Consider the following 12,401-nt stretch of genomic DNA (forward strand, 5'->3'; position numbering starts at 1 on the left):
GGGGTCTCGCTCTTGCTCAGGCTGGTTTCCAACTCCCGAGCTCAAACAATCCGCCCGCCTCGGCCTCCCAGAGTGGTAGGATTACAGGCGTGAGCCACTACGCCCAGCCTGCTTTTTTTCTTGAATGAGATGAATGGTTCTTCTTTATTTTCTTGTAATAGTTGAAATTCCAGGAATTTTTTAACCTATCTTTATTATCTCTTTTTTTTTTTTATTTTTTTGAGACAGAGTCTTGGTCTGTCTCCCTAGGTAGAGTGCAGTGGCATCATCACAGTTCACGGCAACCTCAAACTCCTAGGTTCAAGTGATCCTCCTGCCTCAGCCTCCTGAGTAGCTGGGACTACAGGCGTGGGATACCACGCCCGGCTAATTTTTTCTATTTTTAGTAGAGATAGGATCTCGCTCTTGTTCAGGGTAGTCTCAAACTCCTGACCTCGGCCAGGCATGGTGGCTCATGCCTATAATCCTAGCACTCTGGGAGGCCCAGTTGGGAGGATCATTTGAGCTCAGGAGTTTGAGACCAGTCTGAGCAAGAGCGAGACCCTATCTCTACTAAAACATAGAAAGAAATTAGCTGGACAACAAAAAGTATATAGAAAAAATTAGTCAGGCGTGGTGGCGCATGCCTGTAGTCCCAGCTACTTGGGAGGCTGAGGCAGAAGGATTGCTTGAGCCCAGGAGTTTGAGGTTGCTTTGAGCTAGGCTGATGCCACAGCACTCTAGCCTGGGCAACAGAGCCAGACTCTGTTTCAAAAAAAAAATACAACTCCTGACCTCAAGCGATCCTCCCTCCTTGACCTCCCAGAGCGCTAGGATTATGGGCATGAGATGGCTATAGGAAGCCCTGAATTTATAGCTGGCTGGATAGAAGTATGGTTGACTTAAGACACCCAAGATTTCCATCTGGCATCTGAAATAGGGGCAGTCTTGGGTGACTGAGCCTTAACCCATGAGTTTTTCACTAACTCTGGGTAGTCAATGTCAGAATTGAATTGAATTGTAGGATACTCCCTCCGTTAGTGTCAGAGAATTGATGTTGGAGCATACTGGCCTTGCTCACTTTCCCTTTACAAGTGGAATGGAAGTTATTGCTGTCTCTCTGAGTGTGTTCTCTTTCTTTCCACCACCACCAATTTCTAGGGGGTGGCCAGGTTCTATAGGTCACGGAAAAAGCATGTCATCACTACCCAGACAGAACACAAATGTGTCCTGGACTCCTGCCGTTCACTGGAAGCTGAGGGCTTTCAGGTCACCTACCTCCCAGTGCAGAAGAGTGGGATAATCGACCTCAAGGTATGAGTGGCTCTTGGCAGGAGGAATAAAAAGGGAGGAGCCTGGCTTCAGCCTATAAATCTATTTCTTCAGCCTCAGCTGGAGTTTGAAGGACTAGATCTAATGGTTAGGGTGGGGATTAGAGAAATAGGCCTGGCAGAGAAGAAGATTATGTTCCTCTTAAGTGTGTATTGTCTTCCTTTTCTCTGGAGGACTTGCTTCTGAGCTTTACTGGTGCTTCCTGGTTTGTATGAGAACAACTGGCCACGTGTGCAGAATTCCAAGGACACACTCACCATGGCAAAGCTCTGGCATTCTCCTTCCCTGCACTAATGCTTCTCATCCCCCTATAGGGGAGGTATAGTTTTCTTTTTTTTTTTTTTGATACAGGTTCTCACTCTGTTATCCAGAGTAGAGTGCAGTGGTGTCAACATAGCTCACTGCAAACTCAATCTCTTGACCTCAAGCGATCCTCCTGCCTCGGCCTCCCAAATTGTTAGGATTACAGGCGTTAGCCACTATGCTTGGTCAATTTTCTTGAATATTTCCCTTTTTGGCTCATTTCCTTATATGTCTGTTTTTAAGTAGTGAGTTCAACCATCTTGTCCACTAGATTTTGAGTACTAGCATCCCTAGACAAATCCTAACATGCTATTTGTAGACAGAGCCCTGAATCCAAACTCCAGACTGTTTGTTCTCATCATTTGTTGTTTCTTTCCTCTTTCTTCTTCCTCATATACAATCATCAGTCAGTCACATTCTTATCTATGGCTATTTCCTTATAATATCTCTGGAATTATACTTTCCTCTAATTTCTATTTCTTTTTTTTTTTTTTTTTTTTTTTTGATACAGGTTCTCACTCTGTTATCCAGAGTAGAGTGCAGTGGTGTCAACATAGCTCACTGCAAACTCAATCTCTTGACCTCAAGCGATCCTCCTGCCTCGGCCTCCCAAATTGTTAGGATTACAGGCGTTAGCCACTATGCTTGGTCAATTTTCTTGAATATTTCCCTTTTTGGCTCATTTCCTTATATGTCTGTTTTTAAGTAGTGAGTTCAACCATCTTGTCCACTAGATTTTGAGTACTAGCATCCCTAGACAAATCCTAACATGCTATTTGTAGACAGAGCCCTGAATCCAAACTCCAGACTGTTTGTTCTCATCATTTGTTGTTTCTTTCCTCTTTCTTCTTCCTCATATACAATCATCAGTCAGTCACATTCTTATCTATGGCTATTTCCTTATAATATCTCTGGAATTATACTTTCCTCTAATTTCTATTTCTTTTTTTTTTTTTTTTTTTTTTTTTGAGACAGAGTCTCACTTTGTTGCCCTGGCTAGAGTGAGTGCCATGGCGTTATCCTAGCTCACAGCAACCTCAGACTCCTGGGCTCAAGCGATCCTCCTGCCTCAGCCTCCCGAGTAGCTGGGACTACAGGCATGTGCCACCATGCCCGGCTAATTTTTTCTATATATTTTTAGCTGTCCAATTAATTTCTTTCTATTTTTGGTAGAGACGGGGTCTCGCTCTTGCTCAGGCTGGTTTCGAATTCCTGAGCTCAAACAATCCGCCCGCCTCGGCCTCCCAGAGAGCTAGGATTACAGGTGTGAGCCACCACGCCCGGCCTCCCATTTACTTTGGAATGAAGTATAACTTCATTTTGCTTGACATTCAAATTTTTTTACATGTTGCTTTTTTAAGCATTTAAAAAATTGAGATATAATTTATATACCATAAAATTCACCTTGTAAAAGTGTACAATACCACCAGGCATGGTGGCTCACACCTGTAATCCTAGCACTCTGGGAGGCCGAGGTGGGAGGATTGCTTGAGGTCAGGAGTTTAAGATCAGCCTAAGCAAGAGTGAGACCCCATCTCTACTAAACGTAGAAAAATTAGCCGGTTGTTGTGGTGCATGCCTGTAGTCCCAGCGACTTGGGAGGCTGAAGCAGGAGGATCGCTTGAGCCCAGGAGTTTGAGGTTGCAGTGAGCTATGATGATGCAACTGTACTCTACCCAGGGTGACAGAGCGAGACTCTGTCTCAAAAAAAAAAAAAGAGCGTACAATTCATTTGCTTTTAGTATTTTTACAAAGTTGTGCAATAATCACCACTATCACATTCCAGAACATTTTTATCACTTCAAAACACAACTTTTCTGTTGTGTTTTGTGCTTTTGGTATCTTATCTAACAATCCATTGCCAAATCCAAGGTCATGAAGATTTACCCCTATGTTTCCTTTTCAGAATTTTATAGTTTTTAGCTCTTATATTTAGGTCTTTGGCCCATTTTGAATTAATTTTTGTATATGGTATGAAGTAAGGGTCAACTTCATTCTTTTGCATGTGGCTATCCAGTTGTCCCAGCACCATTTGTTGAAAAGATTGATTTTTTCCTCATTGCATAGTCTTGGCACCATTGTCCAAAGTCAGTTGAGGCCAGGCATGGTGGCTAATGTCTGTAATCCTAGCACTTTGGTAGATTGAGATAGGAGGATTGCTTGAGCTCAGGAGTTCAAGAGTGAGACCCTGTCTCTACTAAAAATAGAAAAATTAGCCAGACATGGTAGCATGCACCTGTAGTCCCAGCTACTTGGGAGGCTGAGGCAGTAGGATCCCTTGAGCCCAGAAGTTTGAGATTGTTGTGAGCTATGATGACTCCACTGTACTCTATCTAGCCCAGGTGACAGAGCAAGACTCTGTCTCAAAAAATACATAAATAAATCAATTAATTAATTTTAAAAAAAAAGGAAAAAGCAATCCTTTCACCTCAGCTTCTCAGAGTAAGTCCTGGGATTACAGGTGTGAGCCTTCGTGCCTAGTTGCCTTCAAGTCTTTCTAATGTGCTCTGCCAGTTCTGCCTTGGACTTTTCCTCACCTATTCCCTCATTCATCTAGTCACCTTTTCTTTGCATTTATCTTAATCTTCTCCCTCTTTTAAAAACTTAGCTTAAGTCCCAGCTCTCAGGAAATTTCTTTGGCTGGTCCAATCCCTTCTAATCTCTTTCTTCTCTAAAGTCTCAACACTTAATGGCTTTTTACTTCAATGCTGTGTTGTAAGTGTGTATCTATCTCTCATCTCTCCACTAGGCTGTTTCTTGAATGCTAGAAGTTCATATTTTGTGGATTTTTATTTCTCATAATATTTAACATAATGCCTTTATTTCACTTCGTACTATTTTTTTAAATTTCAAAATATTAAGGGGGTAAAAATGTTTTAAGTTACATGAGTCATTTTTGTAATGCTTGAGTCCTGGCTATAGGTGTGGCTATCACCCAAATAGTGTTCATAGTACCCATTAGGTTGGTTTATTCCCCTCCTCTCCTTCTCCCTTCCCCCTGGTTGCTTTGCACTGAGTTTTACTTCCCTCTGTGCACTTGTGTGCTCATCGGTTAGTTCCAATTTAATAGTGAGTACATGTGGTGTTTGTTTTTCCATTCTTGAAATACTTCACTTAGGAGAATGGTCTCTAGTTCTATCCAGATTGTTGCAAAAGGTATTAATTCATCTTTTTTTATGGCTGAGTAGTACTTCATGGTGTACGTATACCACATTTTATTAGTCTGCTCATGAATTGATGGACACTTGGGTTGATTCCACATCTTTGCAATTGTGAATTGTGCTGCAGTAAACATTCGAGTGCAGGTGTCTTTTTGATAAAATGACTTCTTTTCTTTTGGGTAAATACCCAGTAGTAGAATTGGTGGATCAAACGGTAGGTAGTTCTTTGAGGAATCTCCATAGTGTTTTCCATAGAGATTGTATTAATTTGCAGTCCCACCAGCAGTGTATAAGCATTCCTTTCTCTCTGCATCCACGACAGCATCTGTTGGTTTTGGGCTTTTTAATAAAAGCCATTCTAACTGGGGTAAGGTGATATCTCACTGTGGTTTTAATTTGCATTTTCCTGATGATTAGTGACTCACTTCATACTATTTTATTATACCTTAGTGCCAGGCACTAGGGATAGAGGGATGAACAAGACTGGCCTAGTCCCTGCCTTCAGGGAGCTCATGTTCTAGTGAATGGGACAGTTAACATGTAAACAAACATAAATGAAACAATTACATATTGTGCTAGGAAGGAAGCAAAGAAGAAGCTGAGAGAGAATGTAACATTGAACATGTACATTAGACCAGTGTCTGGGGAGGCATAGTAGATGTTGATGGGTTGATCAATAATTCCTTTAAGATATTTCAGTCAGATGCGGTCCCTGCCTCTGTGTTGTTAATAGTAACTCTGTTCTTTGCTATTTACTCTGTTCTTTGTAGCTTGTTCATAACTGTAGGTAGAAAAGGCTCCTCCTCTCTTTTGTTATTAAATTTTTAATTTTTAGATAATTGTTGATTCACATATAGTTGTAACAAGTAACACAGAGAGATTACATGTCCTCTTTGCCCAGTTTCCCCAATAACATCTTGCAAAAGTATAGTACAGGATATTGGCATTGATACAATCCACCAATCTTGTTCTGCTTTCCCCTGTTTTACTTGTATTCACTTGTGTGTGTTTGTCTATAGCTCTGTACAATTTTACTACATTAAGTTTGTGTAAGCACCACCATAATCAAGATACAAATAGTTTCATCACCACTATGATCCTTCACATTGTTTTTTTGAAACCACTAATCTCTTCTCCATTTGTTTTTTTTTTTTTTGAGATAGAATTTCGCCGTAGTGGCGTCATCACATCTCACTGCAACCTCAAACTCCTGGGCTCAAGAGATTCTCCTGCCTCAGCCTCCCAAGTAGCTGGCACTGCCAGTGCGTGCCACCATGCCCAGCTAATTTTTTTAGTTTTTGTAGAGAGAGGATCTCGCTTTTGCTCAGGCTGGTCTCAAACTCCTGGCCTCAAGCCACCCTCCTGCCTCAGACTCTCAAAGTGCTAGGATTACAGGCGTGAGCCACCATTCTCCATTTCTTTAGTTTTTGTTATTTCATAATGTTATATAAATGGAGTCATACAGTATATAACCTTTTGGGATTGGCTTTTTTTTTACTCAGCATAAGTCTTTGGAGATTCTTTCACTGCTGCATGTACCAGTTTTCTTTCTTTTTTTCTTTTTTTGTTCCTTTTTATTGATGAGTAGTCCATGTTATGGACATACCACAGTTTGTTTAACCATTTACCTGTTGAAGGACTGTGGGTAGTTTCTAGGTTTTAGCAATTATGAATAAAGTTACTATAAACTTTTTATGTGTGTTTCTGTAAGACAGAGGCTCATCACTCTGTTACCCGGGCTAGTGTGCAGTGGCGTGATCATAGCTCACAGCAACCTCAAACTCCTGGGCTCAAGCGATCCTCCTGCCTCAGCCTCCCAAGTCACTGGGACTACAAGCACGAACCATGATACTCGACTCATTTTTCTGTGTTAGTAGAGATGGGGTCTTGCTCTTGCTTAGGCTGGTCTCAAACTCCTGAGCTCAAGCAATCTTCCTGCCTCGGCCTCCCAGAGTGCTAGGATTACAGGTGTGAGCCACCGTGCGTAGCCTATAAACATTTTCGTATAGATTTTCTGTGACTTTAATTTTCGTTTCTCTGAGATAAATGCTCAAGAATGCAGTTACTGGGTTGTATGGTAATTTCATCTTTCATTTTATAAGAAAAACTGCCAAACTATTTTTCAAAGTGGCTATGCCATTTTACATTACCAGTAATGCATGAATGATCAGAATTCTCTGCCTCTTCACCAGCATTTTGTGTTGTTATTATTTTTATTTTAACCATTCTGATAGGTGTGTAGTAAACGGCCTCTTTTCAAGACTAAGTTTGCCTACATTCTCATTTAGGGAGAATTCGTTGGCACTCTATAGTCTCCTTACTCTTGCATTTTCTTAGGAACTAGAGGCTGCTATCCAGCCAGACACTAGCCTGGTCTCGGTCATGACTGTGAACAATGAGATTGGAGTGAAGCAGCCTATTGCAGAAATAGGTGAGTATTGTGTGTTAACCCTGATTCTTGCCCTCACTGGGTCCATCTGAGGGAGCAGGGGTGGAGTAGGTGCTGTAACACTCTATATAGTACAGTAAGGAAATCAAGGGAGAGAAAGCCTAAGTACCTTGTTCAAGGATACTGAAAGTGGCATAGCTAGTATTTGAATCCAGGTCTAGTATCCTTTATAGTTTTTCATTGTATTGCTGTTGCTGCCCAAAACAAAACAACAACAAAAAACTCTTCTACCCTTTTTCCCTTTCATCTTTTTTTCCTTTAGAACATCTCTTTATGATCCTCATTTAAGAGCTCACCCTGTAATCTCTTTAGGCACATTAGCAAAAAGATCTGTTAATCTTTTCTTCTTTTGAATCAAAAAGTATCTATAAGGTAATCTGACATATTGAAAGGCCGTGTTAATGAGGTGTACAAGAATTTTATGCGTTAGAATATAAGGGATGTTTTGATTTGGTGTTTTGCCTTCATCTTTTTTATTCGAGTGAAAGGAAGAAAGAGAGAAAAGGAGGGAAAGGGAGGAGAGGGAGGGAGAGGGAAGACGGAGGGGGGAAGGGGTAGGGGAAGGGAGGGAATTTACAATAACATTAACAGAAGTCATTTACTATAAGTAGAGATAGTTCATGGTGCATTGTGGGATTATTGCCAGATGACTTCTCAGCTGTGGGTCTTTCCCTCTGTTGTTTCTTCAGGGCAGATTTGCAGTTCCAGAAAGATATATTTCCATACTGATGCGGCCCAGGCGGTTGGAAAAATCCCACTTGATGTCAATGACATGAAAATTGATCTCATGAGCATCAGTGGTCACAAAATCTATGGTCCCAAAGGTAACAGCCCTCCTAGATTTCCTCTCTTCCTGTACTTCCCAGCAAGACTTTTGACAGATATTCCTCAGAGTCATTTGGGACTGCTGTTGCTCTCAGAGGAAGCTGTACGTCGAGAGTCCCCTGGAGAATGGAGGTGTCATTTTGCAATAGCCAAAAACACTTGCCTATTTGTAGACCCTAGCTGTTAGTATATAGCAGGCTATTCTTCCTTGGCCCATTTTAAAAAATCCTTACAAGGCATGTAGATATTAATTTGGTTGAGGAACAAGCAGTTTGTCAAATCACATTTAGCTCGATAGGCCCAGCTATCTTGTCTGCCCCACTATGATGTGCATGGCAACATTCTTTGAGTCCTTTATTCCCAGTGTCTTGCCTTAGTTTAGGGGAAGATTGTATGGGCTTTTATATCTCTTGGTGTTTGTTCCTAGAAGACTTAGCAGTCTGTGCTCTTGTTAGTCTCTCAAGGATACTTGTCTGTCCCCTATGGTCCTGTTGGCCTGGGAATGTTTTCAAGCTTTAGTTCTGTCTCTTCCCCCCAACCCTTGGGAAGAGACTGTTGTCTCTTGAGTGAGGACGTTTTTTTGGTTGATGTCTTTGCCACTACACTTTCTGTGTCTGTAGGGTATGTTTTCTCGGTGTATACCTTAGGAACAGGGGTTAATAGCTTCTGGAAGTGTAAAAGATAGCTTCTTCTAACGGTTCTGAGAGGCTATAAAGAGAATTTTTGTGAGCTGTTATTTCAAAAGCCCAACAGGCATTCTGTCTTTATCCAACTAAAATGTTGCCTTTATTGGCTTTTATTGTAGATATATCTATTTTGATAAAACCAGTAAACCCTTATTGAGTTGATAGACCCTGGAAGATTGTGCTAATTCTTACTTTTATTCTGATCTACTGCTTTTTTTCCCCTCAAAGTTTTTTTTAAATTTATGTAGAAAAAGTAATATATTCACATGGTTCAAAATTCAAAAGCTGCAAAAAAATACAGGGTGGAAAGTCTGCCTCTTACCTCTGTCTTCTAGCCATGCAGTTTCCTGGGTATTTTTCTAGAATTGTTCTATGCATTTGGAAGCACATATATACTTCCTCTCCACTTCTTCCTTTTTTTATCCAGATGATAGCATACTATACTCATTGTTCTGATCTCAGCTTGCTTTTTTTTTTTTTTTTTTTTAAAGAGACAAAGTTTTGCTCTATTTCTCAGGCTGGAATACAGTGGCCGGATCATAGCTCACTGCAGCCTTGAACTTTTGGGCTCAAGTGATCCTCCTGCCTCAGCCTCCCATGTAGCTATGGCTGTCTAGCTGGGAATTAGCCACACCAGGCTAATTTTTTGTAGCAATAGGGTCTCAAACTCTGGCCTCAAGCAGCCCTCCCACCTAGGCCTCCCAGAGCACTCAGATTATAGGCATGAGCCACTGCATTCAGGCAACTTTATTTAGAAAAATTTCAAACTTATAGAAAAGTTGAAATAATATATTGATCCCTTTGGAAAGTAGTATTTTATTTCATCTGTGTTTCTCTCTTTCTCTTTTTTTGTAACAAACTTTGTTTCCCAGGAGTGGGTGCCATCTACATCCGTCGTCGGCCCCGTGTGCGTGTGGAGGCCCTGCAGAGTGGAGGGGGGCAGGAGCGGGGTATGCGGTCTGGGACAGTGCCCACACCCTTAGTGGTGGGGCTGGGGGCTGCGTGTGAGGTGGCACAGCAAGAGATGGAGGTATGGGGAGAGCAGTTCCCTCCCACAACTTCTTCCCCTGTCCTGGGTCTCCTATTTAGAGGCTTCTCAGCATGACTGAGTCAGATCTCTGCCAGAAGAGGGGGTTTAAGAAAACCATTCTCTGTCCTGGTACTGCTGGCACCGTGTTCTGAGGGAGGCATTATGGCCTGAATCACCCCTTCCCTTTTAGTAGTTATCAGCTCATTTATTTCTATGTTGTTGGAACCTTGTGTCTAGTTATTGGGTACCTTCTGCATACCAGGTACTGTGCTCAGTGCTGAAGGTACAGTGGTCTCCATAAGTAATACAGGATGATAGGTGGGTCTGATACACAATCACTTCTGGCTATAGGAGAAGGGCTTCTAGAACTGTGTGTTTCTGAGCTGGTTTATGGTCATTATGTTTAATTCTCCTTTGCCTGCTCCTTAGTATGACCACAAGCGGATCTCAAAGTTATCAGAGCGGCTGATACAGAAGATAATGAACAACCTTCCAGATGTGGTGATGAACGGGGACCCTGAGCACCATTACCCTGGTATGGACATGCCCTTTCTATCCCCATTCTAGAAGTCGCTGAGACTTTGAGACCTCTCTCATAGTACTTCTTTTCTCCAGGCTGCATCAACCTTTCTTTTGCATATGTGGAAGGGGAGAGTCTGCTGATGGCACTGAAGGATGTTGCCTTATCCTCAGGAAGGTGAGTAGGACAGAATAGATAGGGACTGTGGCAGAGTGGCTTCTGAGTGCTATATAGGTTATTAAGATTCCAAGTATGGAGATGACAGGCACAAGAACTCTTGATTAAGTGTAAAGGTCATTTTGAGAGCTTGTTTGGAGGTTCTAGTAGAGGAGTGCAGCTACTTGTATATTCTTGATTGAAGAACGGTCCTCCTCTATTGGAGAAGGTTGTCTTCTTTGAGCTCACAGCTGTGGGAGGGATGCACATGGAGAGCTGAGGGAGGAAGGGGACACCCACCTAGCCAGCCAGATCAGCTGAATGAATCCTGGCCATCAATGGGGTGACAGATGTTGTAGCCAGATCACCCTCACATCCGAGTAAAGGTCATTTTGTAAACACCTATTTTTTGGCTGGCTGGGCACAGGCTGAAGTTTACCACCTGGGGAGGGCATCTTGGGATAGAATGTTGTTTCATGGTCCTAGAGGATGTATGTATCTGTTCTAGGGTCATACTAGCAGTTTCTGTTGCAGGCCTCCAGAATTGAACATGCTCCAAAGTTCACCAGGGGTTTAACTCCCCTTTAGGCTAGTGTATTTTGTCCCATGGAAGTGAGCATATGGTCCTGTGCTGCCTCTTGTTGTCAAATCCAGCTTTTGTGGTATCATGCTCTGTCCCACCTTGGCAGTGTCCTTGCTCAAGGAAGTTATTTACCATAGGGGCCAGAGGAGCTAGGCGCACATCACAGGATGTGCAGCATAGCATCAGGCCCTTTGGCTCTGCCAGCTTAGGTTTCTTTTGTCTCCATGGTATGACTCCAAGGTCCTGGGGGATGGAAGAAAGACTGAGCATTTGTGGCTAAAAGCATATATTGATGATGAACTGAACAAGGCTTGTGTTTCTCTCCTCAGTGCCTGCACCTCTGCATCCCTGGAGCCTTCTTATGTCCTTAGAGCAATTGGCACTGATGAGGATTTAGCACACTCTTCTATCAGGTCAGTGAGTTGAGCTTCAATATATATGAAAGGCATCCTCTTCAGTTTTTATCTCCTTTTACAGTCTTTATCAGTCTAGTTCTCCTTGTCTCTTCTTGATTCCTTGTGGGAGTTTCTAGAGCAGTGGTTCTCAGACTTCCTTGAGTATCACCTGGGAAGTTTGTGAAATATGATTTCTGAATCCCACACTCAGATACTCTGATTCACTAAGTCTGGAGGTAGAGTAGGAAACTTCTTGGTTATTCGAATGTGGGTGGTCCACAGACCATGTTCTGAGAAACTCTGCCCTAGAGCGGAAAGGACCATATTCTTCTCTCCATGTCTTTTGTGTAGTACATCCTTAGTGAGTATTTGCTGAGTGAATTCACCCTAGTGCCAGACCTTGATGCAGAGCCCTTCTCTTGTGCTTTTATCAGGTTTGGCATTGGCCGCTTCACTACAGAGGAGGAAGTGGACTATACAGCAGAGAAGTGCATTCACCATGTGAAGCGTCTTCGAGAAATGAGGTATAAACTATTCTGTCATAGACCCTTTGGAAGAAACTAGTGCTCCCTACGCTCTTGCCCTTAGGCTATGTATTCATACTGCCAAAAACTAGAGTATGAGAGTACTTGGATTTTAGGATTTAGAGATTCCATAAAGCAAGAAAGTGGATCTCCTTGGCTACTTGTTTTCAGAAATGAGAAAGTCTTTTTAAAAACTAAAGCACTAGGGACTTAGGGGGGGAGGAGGGGGCAAGGGCAACATACGTAACCTAAACATCTGTACCCCCCATAATATGCTGAAATAAAAAAAATAAAAAAAAAACAAAACTAAAGCACTAGGCCAAGAGCAGTGGCTCATGCCTGCAATCGTACCACTTAGGGACGCCAAGGTGGGAGTATCCCTTGAGCCCAGGAGTTCGAGACCAACCCAAGCAACATAGAGAGACCCTGTCTCTACAAAAAAATAGAAAAATAAGTGG

The 12,401-nt window shown here is 42.2% G+C and overlaps 1 protein-coding gene across 1 annotated transcript in view; it reads left to right on the plus strand.

Annotated features, from left to right (window-relative positions):
• Positions 1-12,401, plus strand: part of NFS1 (NFS1 cysteine desulfurase) — a 21,940-nt gene that overhangs the window by 5,284 nt on the left and 4,255 nt on the right. The window contains exons 5-12 of the mRNA XM_012665792.1: positions 1,141-1,293; positions 7,113-7,206; positions 7,914-8,048; positions 9,608-9,765; positions 10,195-10,300; positions 10,381-10,462; positions 11,354-11,437; positions 11,854-11,943. Coding sequence (XP_012521246.1) covers positions 1,141-1,293; positions 7,113-7,206; positions 7,914-8,048; positions 9,608-9,765; positions 10,195-10,300; positions 10,381-10,462; positions 11,354-11,437; positions 11,854-11,943 — 902 coding nt within the window. The remainder of the gene's footprint in view (positions 1-1,140; positions 1,294-7,112; positions 7,207-7,913; positions 8,049-9,607; positions 9,766-10,194; positions 10,301-10,380; positions 10,463-11,353; positions 11,438-11,853; positions 11,944-12,401) is intronic.

The sequence above is a fragment of the Propithecus coquereli genome, unplaced genomic scaffold (genome assembly GCF_000956105.1).
Source record: "Propithecus coquereli isolate 6110/MARCELLA unplaced genomic scaffold, Pcoq_1.0 Scaffold122, whole genome shotgun sequence".
In the NCBI taxonomy this organism is placed as follows: Eukaryota; Metazoa; Chordata; class Mammalia; order Primates; family Indriidae; genus Propithecus; species Propithecus coquereli.